At 48.6% G+C, this 21,847-nt stretch overlaps 2 protein-coding genes across 2 annotated transcripts in view; both read left to right on the forward strand.

The window, feature by feature from the left end:
- Positions 1–4,586: 4,586 nt before the first annotated feature.
- On the forward strand, positions 4,587–21,831 carry LOC119094130 (uncharacterized). The gene is made up of 4 exons (XM_037217205.1): positions 4,587–4,718; positions 4,953–5,674; positions 18,419–18,515; positions 21,781–21,831. The coding sequence occupies exons 1-4, from the start codon at positions 4,587–4,589 to the stop codon at positions 21,829–21,831; spliced, it is 1,002 nt and encodes a 333-aa protein (XP_037073100.1).
- Positions 5,647–21,847, forward strand: part of LOC119093570 (uncharacterized) — a gene marked incomplete in the record, with an annotated part of 86,059 nt that continues 69,858 nt past the window's right edge. Inside the window, 2 exon segments of the mRNA XM_037216538.1 lie at positions 5,647–5,719; positions 18,419–18,515.

Raw genomic sequence — 21,847 nt, forward strand, 5'->3', positions numbered from 1 at the left:
TCTGTCTCAAATGACAAGACGTTTGCAAATGCTGCGTAGCAAACTGATCACATTCGTCGCAGGATACTGTGGCCAGCCACGATTGTTACGACTAGTAATAGGCCCAGTTATTTGGTATTTTATGCTGTTTAGCATGCAAAATGAATCTTGACTCAAAATCTGCGAAAAACACTGATCTAAGGGGCATTGGAAAATGAGTGTACCACCCCTGATCTGTGACGTCAGCACTGATATAGCATAGTTTGTAGTGTGCTTCGGTCACCTGCTAAAAGCTATCCTGATTAAAGCCACTATATTTGGGAGCATCTCATGGCTCAAGTTGCTGATGCAGCTAGACGTCAACGTTTCGACATGTGCTCTACACATGCTCGCGTTGCAAGCGTTAGCGAGAGCAGACTAATACCAAGCTCTGAGTGTCGTCTAGCTGAGATAACCTGTTGTGGTGTGGTCTGGTCTGTCGAAATTTACTTTATTTTCGCAATTTTGTCACCAATTGGTCCGCAAAAGCGCCAGTTTTTTGTCACCAATGACATCCGGTAAATTGGAATTTTTCACCCTCGGTGATTCGCAGACAATCAATAATCATTTTTCTTATTATTTCAAAGGTCGGTCAAAATCGGGTGCAAATTAGCTATCAGTTCAGGCTTTGAAAAATAAGCGCGGTATTGTCGGGTAGCACCGACAGCGAGGCTACACCCGGCTTCATTTCTCGGTACAGTCCGTACGACTGTGCCAGTGTTTGCGGTCGCCTGATTAGAACGTTTAAAATCACCAAATTTGCGGGAAGAGTTGCCTGCGCGTTTTTCATTCGTAGAAATTGCGCCTATGACCCTAGGCCATGTCCTTCTGACTTGAAGTGTGGAGTAATGTCTCGACATTTAACACTGCCTTTATTGAGATTTCCCTTTTTTCCTTTCAAGGTTCCTAATATAAGCTGTCAGACGGTTCGGAGTTAGTACTGTGTCATTTCACCTAGGGCGTCCTGAGATTTCGATGCATACCGAAATCGGTACACCTTCGAAGCATACTGGCCTCTTACAACCGGTCCTGGAATAATTAGCAAGGACATCCTTTACACATCCTTTACACATCCTTTACACAGCAAATATTCATTTAGCTTCCATTTGTTCTCATTTTATCGCACTGTAAAAAACTGGTAGGTACTTAAGATCCGTTTATTCTCGCCGCACAGCTGATTTACCATGATACCTAATTACAGAACATCTCGCAAACGAACCCTGTGCTGCTAAATCCGTTACCGCACGCTTTTTGTGCCCAACGAGTGCATCCACTACCGAGAAGCCACGCCTCATTCTTCCCGATGACACCTTCTGAGCCGTACACATATATTTCATCTGTACCGAAAACACTTTCTAATGGCCCTTTCTTCTCATTGCTTCTGTTCCACTCTTTTTTAGCTCTTCTGCTTTTTACAAAGCGTTGGTCGCATTTTCGCTCGGGCGTTCTCCTCCCATCACCTTTTTACAGGGGAGATGGTCGTGACGAGGGATGTGCCGCTCCGTTGCCGATAGCGTTCGTCTTTCGGCTACACGAAAACTGTTGGAGGAGGGAGTACGAGCTTATGTCGAAGTACAGCGTTGTGACGGCAGAGTTTTGGCTTTTCCAGGAGACAGTCAGGGTTGAATGGCACGATTCCACCGGCCTATAGGCCACTGACGGCGAAAAAGCTTCACCTGCCTGGCCAAGGCCGCTTTGAGATACCAGAACACGGTCAGGTTGAAAGCCTGCGGACCGCGTTAGCAGGGTGGTGGTATGGTCACGATGTCTACCCCGTGTCTCCGCACTAAGGAGATGACGTCCAGACCGGCATGGCTGCTGTGGTTATCCATAGCCAATAGACCTCTTCTGTCAGACGCTGGAGCGGCATGCCCGACGAAGTAACGAAACTACGGTACAAAAAGTCCGGAGTTGATCCAGCCGCTGTCGCTGGCGGCGCCTACGGGAGTTCCAACGAGAGTGTTCTTCGTTAGTACCAGGTTCTTCCTTTTCTCCCACCGAAGATCGTCATTGGTGGGACTGCCACGCCCGACGTGCTGATTCGTCCTTTGATCGTTGTCAGATTAACCCGTTCTACTGTAGTAATTTTGCAGACTTTGCTTTGTCATTGAGCCAGCATTTTCGGAACTTCGGGAACAAGGCTCAGGACAGTTTCATCAATATTGTGCACCCTGTGAGAGGGCTGCGGACCATGCTCTAATATTGCGCGAGTCAGGTTATCGTAAAAGTTCCGCGCGTTGTTCTTGTTAACAGCTTCTAATCTTTCAAAACATACCCGTGGGTTTTCCTTGTGTGGTCGTAAGATTGATCATTTGAAGAACATATTGCACGAAGTATAGGGTCATTGATAAAACTTTTGAATATACCAATAGATACATATATATATATATATATATATATATATATATATATATATATATATATATATATGTGTGTGTGTGTGTGTGTGTGTGTGTGTGTGTGTGTGTGTGTGTGTGTGTGTGTGTGTGTGTGTGTGTGTGTGTGGGTGTGGGTGTGGGTGTGGGTGCGGGTGTGGGTGTGGGTGTGGGTGTGTGTGTGGGTGTGTGTGGGTGTGTGTGGGTGTGTATGCGCGCGTGTGCGTTTGCGTGTGCATGTGTGTGTTTGTTCACAACCAACCAATACTATACCACATACATCGATTTACAACAATAAATCAATTTCAAACAGCCTTAACGTCCCAATCAACAGCACACATGCTCAAGTTCGAACGATTGGATCAAATGATGCGTTAAATGACACCAAACGATGTTCCTACATACGAGATCCATGGCACCGCAATCAGGGAATAGTGTTCCATTGTTGTGCGTAATGCACCTCCACAAGCGTCATCATATCACGAGCACCCTCGCATGCTTACCAGGGCGGCACGTGCAGTACCGGTGTCACGCCTCACCAGAAGCGAAACACCCTCCTACACGGTGGCCAAGGGCTTAGGTGCACAGCCGGCTACACAACGCCATGTCTACATCAGTCCCAGCTCAAAATTGCCAGCGTTATTGAGAAGCCAGCGCTCGCCCGCTTCGGCCGCCTCTCCCTCTTCCCGTGCATGCGTCACTGTGCGTCGCGCCCCGTGCCGTGTGGCTGCTGCGTCCGCCCGCCGCGGGCCGTCAAGATAGATGACGCCGCTCTTCCTGGCGCCCCTGAATGCCAATGCGAAGTTTACTCCGGCGTGCCCGTCAAAGGCTGCCGTAGATCTCCTTTATTGCCCATACCGTCCCAAGGCCTCCTTGGTTGTTCGGTTTGTAGGCGCGGACATCGTCTGACCTCCTGGGTCATCAATTGACCCGGCTTCGGGACCGCTTACGCGTCTGGCACGGGCCGCACAAGCAGCATGTAGTGCCTAACAGGGTTCTGACCCATAGTATCGCTGAGCATGTCTCTTGCGGTGCTTAACGAGCTTCAATCGCGTACAAGTCTGAAGCGGTGCTTGAGAATCTGCGCCCATTTGCTTGCAGTCGTTTTACGATCGGACCTCCTTTCCTGGTCCGTTTCATTACCCTACTTTTAGTGCGGAATTTGATTAGAGCGGTTCGTTGATGAGCAATTACAGGCGCATTAGTCGTTATTACGAGCAAATATCCGGTGTAGGTTATAATGGGAATTCGAGGGCGTGCTCTCAACAAGTTAGGGGTAGGAACATGTAAGGCCAACCATTTTATGTCCGCCGCTTTATGTGCGGAGCTCGCTCAATGTTTTCTATTGGTTTACCGACGTTCTGGGCCTACCATTTTGGCTTCAACTTGTGGAGAGGCTTTTGTGTGACACGCAGTCCCTAACGTCGTCGGCTGTTGTCTGAACAATCTCGTTCAACATCAGCGACTGCTCCCAGTGTTGGCACGATGTGTCGTGAGGTGATGCTAGATGCTGGAGAAAGTGGGGCGTGCAGCAGCGCCACATACCATCAAACCTCCACCAAATATGCGCATGGATGGTCATACTAAGGCGCGTGTAAGCTCCCGAGGGCAACGAGTCATGACGCTGCTACTACGGAGTGAAATGGGATGCGTCCCATCGTTTGTGGCTACATGCCGTCGCTGTATTTATCACGACCTATACCGTACCGCCACGACGCTACGAATAATGGGAATAGATACATATGTGTTCAGCGGCTTCCATAAGGTGTATTTTGAGGTTCCACGTCATGGTGCATGCAAAAGCTACAAGGTATAAAACAGACAACGCAAATGAAAGTGGCGCATAACACGGCAATATTTTTTACCTCCTTGACAAATAATAGGTCAAGATTTTCCTAAAGGTCACGTCGCTCGTGACCACTAACACTCGCACGTCTGCAGGTAGCAAGCCTCATTTTCCAGAAACACGAACGACGAACGACGAACAAACCCGCCAGCAACCTCAGCACCGCAGCCAAACTCTATCTGGACAAGCATATGGTGTTTGGAGGAACACATGTGATGGTGTGCATTCGTGCCCATGTGATGTGAATCCATGTGATGATGCGTGCGCCCCTGTCACAGAAGGCTCGCGGACGCGGCGATCCTACTAGCGCCCCTCACTGACGCCTCCCCTCTCGCTTCCACAGCACAATGTCGGCGCTGTGCTTCGTCTGCAACCTGCCGATCCTCAGCCACCAGGTGGGGCTGGTGTGGAAGGGCGGCAACGGCGCCGACGAGTACGTGGCGTCGCAGCCGATTCCGATCCGTCGGCGCGACTCGTCGGCGCAGATCGCCACCTTTGAGCCGCCGTCGCCGCCGGGCCGGCCGCGCCGCCGCCGCCGCTCGTCGCTGGCGCAGCTGACCGACCTCATCCGCGACTGGAGTCGCAGCGGCGAGCGCAAGCGCGGCGACTTGAGCCGGCGCGAGACGCTGGCCGACTTCGCGCGCTCGCTGCCGTTCGGCCGGCGCGACTCGGACACGCGCGACGCGCCGCGCGTGAAGGCGAGCCGGCGCCAGTCGCTGGCCGAGGCGCAGCTCAAGTCGCGTCGCCTCGTGGACTCCGGTTCCGACCTCAAGACGGACATTTCCAAGCTGCTGGCCGGCCGCGACAGCGTCACGGAGCTGTGGCGCAAGCGGCGCGAGATCCAGGTGCACACAGAACGCGAGGAGCTGCGCACGCGCCGCCAGTCGGCCAGCTCGTCCGGCCGGCGCGACTCAAAGCCAGCCGTCTCGCCGGACGGCAAGTACATCGAGCCGCGCGCGCTGATCGAAGCACGCCAGGCGGTGCTGCTCAGCCAGCGCGATGACGAGGCGACGCGCGAGCCGGCCGAGGAGGGTGTGACACTGAGCACTGCCAATGTCTCGGAAGGCCGCCAGAGCCCGACCGTGCCGGCGCCGGCCGCCATCCTGCACCGCACCTCGCTGCCGACCATTACACCGTTGGCGCGCGGCCGCGACGCGCGCCCGCGCGCTTGCATCTCACCCGAGCCGATGCCGTCGTACCGCGGCCGCGAGCCGTCGCCCAAGCAGGGGGGCCTGCGCCGCCAGGCGGCCGCCTTCGACGAGAGTTCGCCGCTGGCGCGCGGCAGGCGCGGCTCGCGGCCGTTCCTCTCACCTGATCCAGGCGATGCGGACCCGGCGGCGCGCGGTCGCCGGCGCGACTCGCTCTCGCCCGACAGCGCCGCGGAGGAGATGAACCAGGCACGCCGGCTCAAGAGCCGCCGCCAGTCGAACGAGGAGCCGGCTGGCCGTAGTCGGCGCGGCAGCCACCACGGCCTACACAGGTCAGCAAATTACTCTGACCGCGTCACTGCGGGTCAGTCACATCACTGTGACCGCGTCACTGCATGTGAGTCATATCAGTCTGACTGCGTCACTGCAGGTCAGTCACATCACTCTGACCGTGTCACTGCATGTCAGTCATATCAGTCTAACCTCGCCACTGCAGGTCAGTCACACCACTCTGCCTGGCTTCGTTTGTAGCTAAACGACGTAAGAATTATCAGGGAGTTTACCACAACGTGCAATGCAGACGTTGCTTTGCCGATGCTATGTTGTCGAACCCGCCGCTGGGTTCAGTTGGACTGGTGACAGTTAGACCGTGGGCAGTTGGATAGTTGACCGGCTGCCGGCTGCGTGGCGATAAGCGGCGCGGAGCTGAAAAGCTGGGATATGCTGCCGAACAGCTTCGACCGAATCTATCAGCAATATTTTCGTTTCACACAGTCCCAGCAGTGTGCTCCTTTACATCGAAATTCACTACATTTAATGGGATTTTTCGCTTTGAATTAGCACCTTGATGTTATCAAGTAAACATGATTAACGACAAAATCTCTGCATCTAATTCGCATACTTCACCCATCAGAAGTAAAGGCACGCCCAGGCCGCGTTTATTTTGCTGCCTTACTGTCCAGTAATGGGTAGCGAACTAAGTTCCTTTGAAAGTCATTTCTTTTAACCGGTGTTTTTTTCATGTGACCAGATGTCTAGCGCACTTTACTGTGCACCCTGATATCGAGACGCATTGACGTTAACACATGGAAAGGACCTACGTTGCTTCCACATAGCGTGATACAGACATGGCGATAATGCATGATCGCTGACTTTTGGTGCAAGAACGCCAGACATGACAGAGACTGTACAGAACATAATCTTAATTCTCGTAAAAGCAGTGTGCCAGTTCGTGATTGCTATAGCGTCTCAAGTTACCATATTCTTGAGACTGGTTGTCCGTAAACCTTTGGGTTCCGTTAGCTTTTTGTTTTTGAGATCATTTTTCACAGGTTGTGGTGGTGGAAAGGTTGCTGGGCTCTTCTTTGCTATGTAGGAAGAATGTTACGCTTATGAACCTTGTACAGTGTGTTCACTACTTTTTAGTGGCGAGACCAACACTCAACATGGCAACAGTTGTACGCAGCAGCACCTTAAATTATCGATGCAGTGAGATGCGGCAGTTGTAATGAACTCAACTTGAAGGTGTTGTGTTACACAAGTGCTTCGTTGAAAAACACAGATATAATGCCGGAACAATTGACGACCGAAACTACTGATGGTACACGTAAAAATGTCCCAAAACCCATCGGCAAGCGCAAACAAATTTATCATTGCGTAATGTTGGCCTTCAAGCTTATTTCATTTACGAACTGTGTATAGCACGTTCACCTCCTTGAACATCGCATATGTAATTGCTGGCTTTTATGTGAAAACCTTTTTCACCAAGACTCCTTGGACAGGCAAAAGCTATCAGTGACACGCAAAAAGCTATGAGAGGATATTACCGTGGCGAGAGGCATTCTGCGACCGTGACCTTGGTAATACACTTGGCGGTTCTCTGCACGAACACAACATGTTGCATCGACAGGGGCAATTCTTAGGAAAAAAGGTGCACCTTGTTTTTGTGTCTGTTTTATTGCTACCTTAAGTTATGTTATTCGAGCTTTGTTTCTTTTTAGTTATTTTTAATATCGCATTTTGGGCCGCTATTTTCAAATTGACATGGTTTCTTTGCCGTTTTTTTGTGGCGCAAGATCCAATGAGGTTATCCCTGTAAGTGGTTTATCAAATGCTTTTACGACATGTTTTAAAAAGCTTGCGTTAGACATTTCCCGTCCGAGACCCTGAGGTTTTCAAAGCTATGTGGATTATATCCGGCGATCTGGGAGCAAGGTCGGCCCACCCACGGCGATCTTTCCAGTCATGTCAATGATTTGAGACCTCCCGCCGAGTTTTTGGAAACCAAGAACAATAGCCATCTGTCGCTTTTGCATTTCGACGTTACCACAGAGAGAAATGAGAACGTTAACGCGACACATACCGCTGAGCCACTTACACCGCCGTAAGCTTGGTGTGCGACCCTCCCCAACCAGCGGTCACCCCACGCGGGCTCACTGGATGAGTCATTCATCCGGACTGTTGAGCGAAGTTACCCGTCTCACGCGTCCATGTGTGCCGACGGTAGCTACTCTCTTGAGCGGACAACGACGTAATGCCGTGGTCCTCAGACCATGCACGGCTTGCTAGTAGCTGACAAGCGAAGCAAATCTGAAATCCATGCTATTCACAGCAATGAAAATTCGGACCAAAGACCAGGGGGCGGAGAGAGTTGTCATGTAATCAATAAAGTGTGTCTGTGAAAGGTGATGGAGGGTGATGTCCGTAGAGTGTGTCCGTAGCAGGTGGTAGAGGTTGGTGTCTGTGAGGTGTGTCTGTAGAGGGTGGTACATGGAGAAAGCCGTCGGTAGCTCTCATTTAGGATTATAAAGCACACATACGTTCTCATCAGTGGTGATACCATATTCTGGAACGGCATTTTTAGGAAAGCTCGTGCTAGGCACCTTCTCTCCGAAACTCCAACCTCTTGAAAGCTACTTCGATGATATCTGGCCATCTGGGAGCACGGCAGGACCACTCTTTTACCTTTTTTACGTAGCGTTTGAGGTTGCTAAGCACATCGCGTCACGCTGGGAGGGGCATTTTTGTCAAGAGAACGTGGCTCACAAGCGTGGACATCCTAGGCCACAACAGCTCTTTCCGAGAAGATGAAATGGTAGAGACCCAAGTCTCCTTCCGGTTGAGACCCATTTTAGCCCTCGCCCTGATGGCGGGGTCTATGTGACTGCCGTGAGGTTTTTGAGGATACCTCTCCAGCATTCCGTGAACTCGTGCCCAAACTTTCAGTACTCTATGGGGTAGCCATTGACCGTGTTTTGACACCAGAACGTGTTCTCAGCTATTCTTGGTTCGGAGCAGCGGTGGTTTTTTAGGACATTGCGCGGTGATCCACTGGCGGCGCGGGCGGCGGCCGGCAGCCGATGATGCCTCGGAACGCGCGCTGGCATTGTCATATTAAGGACGCAATTTGTCATGAACATTACTAAAAAACACGGATGATACACCACCGCTCTTTGAATTGAACAAGAAACACGTCTGTTTAGGTTTCGCGTCGTCACGAGTCATGTGCCCGTATGCATGATGCTGCAAGTCTGGAAAAGTGTTATTTTCTGGAAGATTTGGTCTTTAATCTTTCATAATAGGTTCACGTATTGACCTAAATATACAATCTAGTACCAACCACGAGATCACGTTGAGATAGATCTATTGGCGTTTTTCACTAAGTTCTATCGTTGTTACCTTGGAACGCTAGTGGGATAGCATTGCCCCCCTTCCTCCCTCCTCCGCCCACCCATCAGTTCGCGGCATGAAAAAGGCGAATCAGGGCGAGGGCTTAACTGAGACGATGTTACAGTGGATGCTGTTTCAACATCAGCTGGCTCTCAGGGCTCCGAACTTTGGTGTCAAAGTGGTAACCTCTATCTTCTCTCAAACGTTTTAACACGCGCTCGGGTTGGGGTCAGTTTGACCTCCCCGCCCCCTATCCCCCCACGAAGGTTTTTCCAGAACGATTTCCGAGCAGCACGGCACAGGCGCGCCAAGCTCTGAAAACCTGGAGGTCATTAGATATCGGATCCTTTGATACAGTAGCGCAGGCACGGGCTTTTTGGCAATGCAGGTATCTCGGTCGGCCAGAGATTACAAACACTGAATAGTTGGCTCCCTATCAGTCTGAACCCTTCGGGCCCATTTCCCAAGCAGGAGCAAGGCTGGGAACACGACTTACACTGGTCTGGAAACTGATCTGGACTGGACTGGTCTGGAAACTGGTCTGGACTCTACACTGGACTTGCACTGGTGTGGGTCCTGAAACAGTGGCTGAGACCCGCGTGTCGGGGAGGGGGTCCACAGTGTCCAACAAGGGGGTCATGTGTCAGTTAATGGCCTCGATTCGGTCACGGGCTTTGCTTAAGGGCCAAAGGTCCCCAGGGTGCGAAGACGGGCCGAAGGGCCCCTCAGGGCCAAAGATCATGGACCCGATTGGAATGCTGAAGGGCCCGAAGGGTTGGCCGTAGGTCACAGTAGGGACCCCCGCCCAGGGCTGTGACCTCAAATGTAGGTTAGAGGGACTATTGTACCGACTGGGGACCCCTGAGACAGAGCGTTTCTATATTTTGTCCAGAGATCACCAGCACCGAACAGTCGGCTCCCGTGTCGGTTTGACCTCTTTGGGCCCATTTTCCAAACAGGAACAGGGCCGGGCCCGCGATTTGCATTGGTCGGGGGCCCCTACAAAAATGAAGAGCTCCTGTATCGGTCAGGGGCCTGGTGCCTTACAGGGCACCAGGTTCCTGACCGATACGTCAATATGGGCTCTTGCGTGGTTGCGTGAATGGGGATTCCTGCGTTGATCCGGGGCCAACTGCGCGGGTCACAAGGCCTGCCATGTTAGGGAGAAGGCCAATGTGATATGAGCATTCCACTAATAGCCTCCGTATCGGCCAGGGGACCCCGCCCCATGTCGCCAGAATGACAGCCGGAAGACACTCCGCGGTGGAATGTGCAACGGCCCTTCAGCTGCTGACCAGGAACATTAATATGCCCCGTAATGTCCTTATGAGACACCCTCACCCGGAAAGAAATGAGGGGTCTCATATGTGTTAAATAGAGCGACTCGAAATTAGCTCAAAAACGAACAAGGGCATTACATTTTTACCCCGGAACGCACACCCTGTTTTACAGAATCAGTTAGTGGATCTAATTACGTAAAACGATTTCACCCTGCGCGCCCGAAATCTCGGCATCAAGGAAAGCGATGGTCTGGGCCGCAGACTCCGCAAAACCGAACGGCGTTGGCCACTGCGAGTAATGCCCCGCGCCCTGCGCAAAAACAACAGTCGTGAAATAACGGTTTCGAATGTGTTTCAAAATCGATTCGTTCCCCTCAAAGACAAGCCTGCGCTTTTTTTAGAACTTTGAGATTGCTCTCTGGATAGATTAACAGCTACAGGAACACGAGAAATTGTGATTCTACCTTCACCCTTCCAGTGCCCCCACCAGATTCCAGCCAGCACCATGCTGCGCCGTTGTAAATGCCAATCCGTTCTTAACAGCAATCCGAAAATCGCACCGGTGAATGTTTCGCCCGGACTACTTTCCGCATATACGATTGATGTCCTACAGCGGTCAAGGTACTTCTTTCAGATGCATCACCGTTTTGTCCACCCGTTGCCCACGGCTTAGTATAAGTCAGAGGACCAACGCTGCGAGGCCCACAGAGACTGCAACGCCTGGCGAAGAGGTTTTTGTTGCCAAGATTTACTAGCGCGCATGTCAAAAACTACGTACAAAATCGATACCTCGAATCGATTCTGACTGAATGTTGAACATTTCCAGACAAACGTGACCTGGCCAAGCTTATACGTATTGTTGACCTATTTCGATCTACAAGCTACATTCGCAGGGTCCCTAATATTTCGGTTGAACCCAGATAATATTTTTTTCGAAGCTTCTAAGTTCTATCGGTTAAGAAAGAATCCCTTGGACCATTGTAAAATGGAGAATGCCGGCGACGTCATGTCATCGTTCAACGCATGATTTATTCAGTTCATTGACTGTATAATTCAGTCATAATTTATGTCGCGCAAGCGTCTGGCTTCTATTCCAGTTATAGGTGGAAAAACGGAAAAAAATCAAGGAAAAAGATGCTTCTATTAACAAATAGGCCATATCCGTCGATTTTGGGGGCCTTTTCAAAATCAGAGGCCCTTTGTCAACCTTTACCCCTCCCCCTTGCCAACCAAAGTTTTGGCTGCGCGCCTGCTTTGGCATGAAATGCTAGACGTACTTTGTAAGATCACTGACTTATGGCAAGTCAAAGTCAGGTCGTGGCTGTCAGCAGACGTGTTTGACTCAAGCTGAATCATAGCTCGGCTCATGAATCGGTCGTTTTGGGATGAGTCGTAAGCTGAATCGATTCACTAGCAAAATATCGCTTTGAGTCATGAGCCGAATGACGTTCTTCGTAAATTTCATTAGCTGAATCGTGAGTCAGTCATTATTAACAATGCTGTGTCAGTGAGCCATATGGCTCCAATGAAAATGGCAACATGTGGAAACACAGCTCACCCCATACAAAATATAGATCCACAGAAAACATTTTAAGGTGTTAAAAACATTTAGCATTATCCTCTGTTTATTGTAAGAAAGAACGGAATTAAAGCTGGACAATCAGTTCATCACGAGCATCACGCTGAAATTTTTTTCAAACTCAACAAAATTGGTCGGAATGCCTGCAGGACAGCACTGCGGATCTCTAGAAGCAATAGCAGTTTTGGATGTTTACATTGCTTGCAGCAACTTCATGTTCATATGGTTGGTCGAAATATATATATATATATATATATATATATATATATATATATTTAGCACCGGGGTTATTTTCGTTGGCAATTATTTTTACGTTCTAAATTCATTGCCTACCTTTGAAGCAAGTTTTGTTATACTTTCATTCGGTAATTGCTCCAAACTGGTGCTGTTTCATGAATAACATGGGGAAAATCCCAAACACAGAAAATTAATTCACTCAGTTTTATTAAAGGTATTCAACAAAACGCTGAACATTCAGTTGCAGATATATGTACAATACATCCAGCTCAAACACCCCACACGTAACTACATGCCACATCCACGTAAACGCTACGAAGTCAGTTGAAAAGAACGAAACGGAGACACTTCTCATGATCGATCTGTCATACTGTTCTCATTCATCGTTGTCGCTGCCGGAGTCGGTGCCGGAGTCGCTGCTATCATCGGTTGTTACGACAACCGGTGGGAGATCTTCTAGCAGCCCGTCATTCGTCTAGTACTGCTGCTCCAGCCTTTTGACGTGCTCACAGCAGTTACTCCAGTCCTCTGGAGAGACAGCTGCGACACCTGCCCCCACCAGCCGTTCCACCTCCTCCATCCGCCCCGTCAAGTTCCCCCGTCTTATCACGCGCCTCATCTGTGCCCACACTAACTCTATCGGGTTCAAGTCGCAGTGATACGTCGGCAGGCGAACGATCCGATGACCATGATCTCTAGCAAGGTTGGCCAGAAAATATTCCTTCTTCCGGTTCTGGGACTTGACTAGCTCCAGGAGCTCAACCTTCCGCATGTCTTCGTCGATGGTCACACCTGTCTGCTGCAACCACTCCTGGATTTCCGCTTTACGCCAGCTAGAAGCTGGCACTTTTTGGCACAAACGGGAATGATATGGGGCATTATCTATGATGATCACAGAGTGCTCTGGCACGTTCGGAAGCAGACACTCGGTGAACCACTTGTCGTAGCAGTCGGCGTTCATCGACGTATGGAAGTCGGCGTTCTGGCCATCGGTCCTGAGGTGGAGAAGTGCGCCCGGTATAAATCCTTCTGAAGGGCCGGCATGGACTATGATAACACGTTTTCCTTTTCCAATGGCGTTCTTCCGTCCGTTGATTTGACTACCGTCCAGCCACGACAAGTCTTCCATATCGTACTGATTATACCTTGTCTCGTCAGTATAAACGATTTTGCTATCGGGAACTTCTCTACACAGCCTCCTCATCTCCCGCAAGAACTGGCATCTCGTTGCTGCAATGTGAGGTTCTTCGATCAGGATCTTGCGCTTGTCGATCCTTCGGTACCTAAATCCGTTCACGAGTAGGTGTTTTCTTGCGGTAGATCTAGACATGGTGACGCCGAGTTGTTCGTGAAGAGCATCCGTGATGGTGTCCAGAGTAACATGTTTTCCGTCGATGTACATTTGGTGTACCATTCTCCTCATCGCGCAAAAATCGAACGGATCTAGATCCACCTTTGGTCTTGCTGCAGCTGGTCGGGATCGGCTTGGCGACTTCAGTCTGCCACCATTCTGGGCTTCACGTTGTATGCGGTAGGCTGTAGTCTTCCCAATGCCCGTTACAGCTGCTGTTCTTAATAATGGACTCTCCCGGACGGCGTCGTCGTCTCCCGCCTTCAACTTCATGTCCCGGTCTTCGACAAAATGTTGATACACATTATAAACAAGTTCCCTACTTTGTGCCCCAAGAATCCTTCCAGACGCTAGATTAGATTTTTCACTCATTGGTAAGTAGGTACTAAAACATATAAAAGATATAAAAAGACAATGAAATATACGAGTAAAACAATATAAAAACTTTTCACTGCGTAAAATATTACCGCAACACGAAAGTGATGCCGGTCATGATGCCGGTAATTTTTGGGCTACAGCACACTCGAATAATGACCCACGCGCAAAAAACCGTGCAAAATCGTTGGCAGCACTTTAATTCCGGTCTTTCTTACGATAAACAGAGCATAGTTATAAAGCTGCTTTCAAAATTAGCACAAAGTTTGTGATTGCCATTTCTAATTAGCAAACACAACATTTTTCATCCTGAATTAAAGCTTGCCAAATTTCAGTTAGGAACCAGAGGATAATGCACAGTACAGATGTTGTACGTTCCTACACTCTGATCTGAAATCAGCGAAGGATGGTCTTCTACCTGTAAAATCAAGGGAATGGTCCTGTTTTCCATCGTCAACCGTCACAACAATATACTCATTCATACCTGATCCCTCATTCACTACTACTGGAACTGCTCTAAGCGTGCTTTTGCTGAGGTTATATGAAGTAAACACCAATGTCGTCTTGTTTCACATGCGCATTGTATGGCGCACACAAATTCCCAGGTATGTCATCAACAACTATTTCCACGCAACACACAGCTCGTGATAATTTTGTTTCCAACTTAAGTCGTCCTGGAATGCCGTTAATGTGGCGGACATCACTAATTTCTACCCCGCGCGGAAACCTGTTTTCATTCCAAACCCATCATAGTGTCCTGATAGCATACCCTGTTGGAAACACTTAGGTTGAACTATGTCTTGTTCAGGTGTTCAGAGTTCAGTTCAGCTCAGTTTAGTTCGTTGCTGACTGGAAGACGTGGGTCGTGTGACGTGTATTTTTACTGGGATTGTTTGTAAGTTTTTTTAGAAATGCAACTGAAATTGGCGATACTTATTAAGTTCAGGCAAATAGATTAGGTCGTACTATTTTTATGACTTATGCCAGCTTATTGCTATTTCAAGAACTGCAATCCGATGTGAAATTGCTGCCATATCTTATTTTGTTGCCGACGGTATGGTTAGTACTGGGAAACGGTGATGATATTACCTCCAAGTGAATGCACCTGGCTTGCATCTGGCAGGTAAAGATTGCTAGATGTCAGGTTAAGTGTAGTCAAGCCCACACCGCACGCTATCTAAATGTTTTGGTCATAGATGCCAGACAGAATATGCTATTCTTATAGCTGAGATCTGAGAGAGTTGGTTAGTAACGGGTCACAGGCATGGTATTGTTTGCTGCATTGCACTTAGTAGGTTCAAACTACATGCTTGCTTCTGAGTTATTTATGTCTTTTTTCTTTGCTATATATGAATATATATATATATATATATATATATATATATATATATATATATATGGTGTGTGTGTGTAATTGGAAATACTTATTAAGTTCAGGTAAAATAAGGTCATCCTATTTTTATGACTTATGCTAACTTATTGGTATTTTCCGAACTGTAATCCGGTGTGAAATTGTTGACGTATCAGGCTGGTTAGACAATCTTAGTACTGGTTGGTACTGGTACACGTAGAAGCCATCACACTACAAAATGACGACATAAGACCGGACATTTGCTGCCCCTACGTAGACGATATCTTTGTGGAAGTTAGGGACATTGACCAATTCGGACGTCTCAAAAACACCTTTGAAGAGCAGTCTGGCTTAAAATTCACAACAGAGCTAAGTGTACGATATATACTAACCCTCTCTCGACGTGACTGTTGATGGACAAGAACAACGATTCAAAACGACTGCATACCGAAGATACTAACAACGGACCGTGCTTAAATGCTGACAGTGGGTGTCCTCGGCGCTACAAAATTAGCGTCACAAGGTCCTTCATTAGACGTGCATTTAAGCACTGCTCTAATTGGACAGGAGTACATTCAGAGTTCATAAGAATCAGACAGGTTTTGGTGAACACCGGTTTTTCAAACTCTGACGTTGAAAATGAAATACAACGACGTATGGCAAGACACTTTAACAGCACGCCAAGACAAGACATCCAACCAAACGTCAAACTGTATTATCAAAATCAAATGACATCTGCCCACAAACAAGACGAAAAAGCTTTACGAGAAATTATCTTTCGACATGTAACAGGAAAAGACAGCCACAAAATAGACATCGTCATTTACTATTGTAATCAGAAAATATCGTACTTTCTTATGAGAAACGGCCCACACAAACCCGACAAGCTTAAGTACACCAATGGAGCGCATCAATTCAATTGCGACATCGAAGGCTGCAAACTTCGTTGCATACACTACATTGATGTGACCACAACGGCACTTTCACAGCACTCATCATTTCTTGTACTCAATTCGAATAAATTGCTGCCAGGGATCGCAACAGACATGTTCCGGAGGTCTTTTATAGGTCCGAGTATTGCAGTGATCTAAGATGGCCAAGGTCAACGTTTAGTTTTTCGCAACATATCGCCTAGCGTAATTCCTGACGTTTATTCGAAGGGCAAAATAGGAGTAATCGCGTAGGTTTGTAAGTTTGTGGTAACCTTGACCTTCTAAAGGTTAAAAAAGGTCGGTAACCTTAAATCAACACCATTTAACTTTTTCTCAAAGTATCTACCATTTACCTTTTGCTTATCTTATCAGGCTCACGCCGATTCAATTGGTAAGTTTGGGGGCAGTTCGGACAGCAATCTGCAGTTTGACCTTGTTTGACCTCATTTGGTCCTAAGGTCATGACCAAAGGACATACAATTTTAACGCAAATGAGTTTACATATAGGTCAAACCACTCTGTAAATTTTTTATCTCTAGCCGTCTTAGCTCCGAGATCTCAATGTATTTGGGATGTGGGTAGATTGCCCCCCCCCCCCCCCCCAATTGACCACAACCAGCCAACCGGGTGTGTGTTAAGATTGAGGTTATAGAGGTTATCGACTTCAAAGCAGCGTGCATCAGTGTGCATATTGTATTCAACCTTTCTAAGGATGTGTTATGAGTTTGTAACAGGTCACATTTCAAATTTTTATGACTTCTGTAAAACAGTAGTTCCATTGATATCTAGGTTAGGTCTCAGTATTTTCCAGCCATCTTCAATGGAATGTACATAAATGAATCGAGTAGGCATGCCTGAAGTCAGCGAACACAAGCGCTTACGCTTTCAGGTGACTCGCACATCGCTGCTTGCTGACGCCGTTGTTGCTAAGATATGTCCTTACTCAAGTCGCATGGAGGTAAAATAGGGCTCTGCACCTTGAACTCCCTAGCAGACCAATCCATACATCAAATGCTGGAATCCCAAGGGGAGATGGGAGGGGAATCCAAGCGTGTCTGTGGGTTTGTCCTGAAACTAACCGAAACGCACCGATATCCCCTACCCAACGCGACCTTATAGCCACATTTTACGCTTGATTGCCTACAGCATTTGAATCATGAGAAAGCTTGAATACGAACCTTCGTTTACCCTAATTCACAGCTTTCTGGCATCTTTTGAGCCCGGGTCCGTGTCTGAGTTCTGGTGTGTTGCATCTGAGTCCAAGTGTATGACTTCCAAACAGGCGAGCGAGTCCAAGTCGGATGCATCTCTTCCTTTTCTAATGTATCCACTTGGACACAACCAGAGTGCGATTTGCACAAGATGATGAGCTCGTATCCATGCTGGAGCCCGGTCCGACTTCACCCGTGCTGGCCGGCCAGCGCCGCGGGCGGCAGGGCACGAGTCCGTGGCACGTGAGCCGAGGCATCCGCGGGTTAGGTAACGGCTGACCTTGCCGGGAGCTGACCGGGAGGACAGGCTCCTGTGCTCACAAATAAACACTTCCTGATGGCTTTTCTCCCCTCGGCGCGGCGCCGCTATTCACGAAACATAAACAGCAAGAATCCCGCCGTCGAATTAGCAAAGCATAATTTCTTACCGTGCATTGGTTTTACACTGTGACTTATGGCGTCGAATGATACTGAGTGCATCAAAGGAAAATGATTCGGTAACAGCGACGATGTTGACGACGGCCCCAGGACGCTGGACGTGATCCTAGAGAACAACTAGCTACAGCGCCGAGCATGCGCCGGGAGGTGAGGTCGACGGGATGGGTGGGGGGTGGGGGGATGGTATAAGCGGACCGAGCCCCATTGACGCACTGCGGACAGTCAAACAGACTCAACAGACTTTACAAACAACGCTAACCGTTACAGCACCTAGCCTATCAATGAGCCATCGGTGTTGAGCCCATCGGCTGCGGTGCTCTGCATGTCACAGCCCATTTAAGTATCTGTTATATTATTTATTTACATTAAGTTCGGTTATTAACATTTATTACTATATATTGGTGCATAATGCTACATTTTGGTATAACAACCAAAATATTTTTCCTGATCGCCAGATTCCGGGGTGATGTACCGTAGCGTCGTGAAGAAAAGCTGCACACGAATCCAATTGCACAGAAGCTAAAGCGCCATGCCCCCCCCCCCCCCTCCTTGGCTGCGCCACTGCCTGCGCCAAGCGTCTGAGCTGACCTGTGACCTCTGACCGGTAGGTCACCGGAGGGCTCCAGCACGGGCAGCTCGCGAGACCCGTCACCGAACTCGTCCGTACGGCGCCAGTCTACCACCGAAGAGATCCTCATTGCCAAGGTGCGTCTCTGCTGGCGGCCGGCGGTCGAGTCGCGATCAATGGCCGGCGTCACGGCACGCCGTTACCCGGACAGGCGATGTGTGGACATTTTGCTCGGAATGGGTGCTGCCGTCTGCAATATTCAGCCATTGTCTGGGGCGGGCGTCTGTTAGATGGAAGCCGAGGCGCTGGACGCACGCTCGCTCCTACCGGTGCGTCAGAGGTCTAGCAATTGCCCGGAACGATACATGCTAACTTTGTTACGGCCGCGTTGTGGCCCGATGTGACTACATCGGCACTTACCATGTACAGCAACGCTCAGTTCCCCAACTTGTCCACAGCGGACTGGCTTAAAGGGAGTGTTCCACATTTATGTGGGGGTTCTAATTGAAATGGCCAACTTGAAGACCTTTTGGTGCAGTTCGCGGCCCTGCCCTTCTTGAGACCTGAACCCCTCCGGTTTCTGAGCCACACGGTTGCGAAAATGAGGCAGTATTTCGAGGTCGGCTTAGCATTCATGACGTCATAATAATATCATTCAAACCCTGGCGCTCCATAAGTCATGCGGCGATTAAGGCCGAGAAACAAATGTTATACCGAGTTGTTCACATCTGGCGTTCGTACGCATAATGTCTAGATGTTACGGTCGTCAATGGGCTCTCTGTCAATATTGTTCAAGGTTCCATAACGAAATAAAGCAATGACCTATTGAGAACCATACATACTAAACAGCGAGTTGTGTTGTCTAGAACAGTATTTTGTACTTAAAAGTATGCTAATAGTTATAAGTGAGCTCGTTTCATCATATCTGATGCTTGCCTCAGTATTTTCAAGTTTGAAGAACTTACGATCAAAATCTCCGTATAAGTTATAAAGATCCACGTCGTTCCGATCAGGGTCATCCATCCTGTAGAATTGCCGAAACGTGGGTGAGGGCGAAACGCTCTGGCTACTTACCCAATATCTCTCTTATCGTAGAAAATGATTAAGTCCATTTGTTTAGACTGGTTGTCGTCTCTTTGATTTGTTATTTAGGGTACCATGGCGTTATCGGCCCTTGACCTTTGAACTTGATCCCGAAGGGCAGCATCTGTCAACGTACTTCAAGCTCATGATAACCTTGGTGATAACTGCCTTTGCGCGAAATTGCATCATTATTGGTCATGTTTCAGCTCGATATGAATACGTCACTAATTTCACCACACGGCTCCACCGCTACATTTCCTGCCGATTGTTGCAAATAGCAGCGCAGTCACGGAGGTGATAACACACACACACACACACACAACCACACACACACACACACACACACACACACACACACACCCACACACACACACACACACACACACACACACACACACACACACACACACACCCACCACCACAACACACCACACACATATATATATATATATATATATATATATATATATATATATATAATATATAGAAAGAGAGAGAGAGAGAGAGAGAGAGAGAGAGAGAGAGAGAGAGAGAGAGAGAGAGAGAGAGAAGAGAGAAGAGTAGAGAGAAGAGAAGAGAGGAGAGAGAGAGAGAGAGAAGGAGAGAGATAGATATAGAGAGAGAGGAGAGGAGAACGAGAGAGGAGAGGAGATATAGGGCGAGAGGAGGAGAGAGAGAGAGAGGAGAGAAGATGAGAGAGAGAGATGAGAGAGAGAGAGAGAGGGGAGAGAGATGTGTATATATATATATATATATATATATATATATATATATAACATGCATATATATATATATATATAACATGTATATATATAACATGTATTTTGTAATGCATCGGGTGCGGGGTTATGTAATCCGTGTAATGAGAGCCCATTCCAATAAAATACCTTATGTGTCAACTGCACCTGAGATTTATTTAGTTCTACCCGATATTGTAGTGGCATTCTGTGCATGCTGCCAGAGACTGAGGTGTTTCAGTTGTCAGTGATGCCAAACCTTAGCCGCTACACACTGCTATGAGTCGGTCAGCGCGTTTCAAACATTTCCTTCATAATTGGACACCGGGTAGGGCGCTGGTGGTGGCAGTTATGCTTGCACAGAGATGCTGTAGTTCGCTACGTTGAACATCGTTATTAGACGAAAAATTTGAATAAAATTGTTAACCCATTGACATACTTCGTGGCGTAGTTGCACTTGCTAGTTTCACGTGGTAGATAATCTCGCGTTTGTTGCAGAGTTTATGTGATGTCCTTTAAATGTAGCGCTCTCCCATTGACATCCAGCAAATTTTCGGTTTAAATAGGATGGCTTAGCTCATTAGTTCCTAAAAAGTTCATCGGAGAGAATTCGACGCATCAGTCGCACTTCCGCTCTCTTTCAGTGTAAGACTGACATTCTCAGTGAAAGGTATCAACTAAATCTTCAAATATTCAGGCAGTGGGCAGCACGTCGAGTTCAATGCCGCCATGCCATTGTTTGTGTATTTTGCTCGCGTGGCGTGGATGCGGTCGACGGCGTTAAAGTTGGTGTTCCACATTTGAATATATTGAAACGAGCATGATATGTGCTGAAATAAGTTTGAATATAACTATTGGTATGCTTTGAAGTGGAAAAGGCTGCTCTAGACGGAACAGTTTCTCTGTTTAGTACATATCCTCATTAATAGGTTGCTTTTTATTGCGTCATCGTACCTTGTTCAACATTGGTTGGAGCCGGCTGACGGCCGTTATACCTGGAAATCGTGCTAAGGAACGTCAGCTAAGAACGACTCGACAATTATATTGTCTTGGCCTTGATTGCCGCATGACACAAATGAACGGCACAATTTGAATGGCGTCATGACGTCATCAAGAAAGGTGACCTTGAAATAAACTCCCTGAAAGTCTGAACATCTCCGCAGGGGTGTAGCTGAGAAATTAGAGGCGTTTAGGTCTTAAGAAGAGCGAGGCTGTGAACTGCGCCGATTGATCTTCAAGGTGGCTGTTTCAGTTCAAATCCCCATACAAATGTAAAACACACCCTTTGAGAAACAACAGTCTTCCAGTGATTCTGCGCCGGCATTCAATATCCCAGTGCCGTGCCATCTGGCTGTGGGCGGCGCCGGTAGGCCAGCGCCGTCAGCGCCGCGCCACCTCAGCCCAGTGCCGTGCCACTTGGCTGTGGGCGGCGCCGGTCGGCCAGCGCCGTCAGCGCCGCGCCACCTCAGCCCAGTGCCGTGCCATCTGGCTGTGGGCGGCGCCGGTAGGCCAGCGCCGTCAGCGCTGCGCCACCTCAGCCCAGTGCCGTGCCACTTAACTGTGAGCGGCGCCGGTTGGCCAGTGCCGTCAGCGCCGCGCCACCTCAGCCCAGTGCCGTGCCATCTGGCTGTGAGCGGCGCCGGTCGGCC

The sequence above is a fragment of the Pollicipes pollicipes genome, unplaced genomic scaffold (assembly GCF_011947565.3).
Source record: "Pollicipes pollicipes isolate AB1234 unplaced genomic scaffold, Ppol_2.1 Scaffold_4002;HRSCAF=4701_pilon_pilon_pilon, whole genome shotgun sequence".
In the NCBI taxonomy this organism is placed as follows: Eukaryota; Metazoa; Arthropoda; class Thecostraca; order Pollicipedomorpha; family Pollicipedidae; genus Pollicipes; species Pollicipes pollicipes.

Bases quoted from the DNA above. Each gene is read 5' to 3' on its own strand.
- LOC119094130 (XM_037217205.1), top strand. From the start codon at position 4,587: ATGTCGGCGCTGTGCTTCGTCTGCAACCTGCCGATCCTCAGCCACCAG. The intron at 4,719-4,952 runs GCGCAGATCGCC...AGCCGGCGCCAG, and splicing joins TCCGTCGGCGCGACTCGTCG to TCGCTGGCCGAGGCGCAGCT. The intron at 18,516-21,780 runs GTGCGTCTCTGC...CCGGTTGGCCAG, and splicing joins AAGAGATCCTCATTGCCAAG to TGCCGTCAGCGCCGCGCCAC.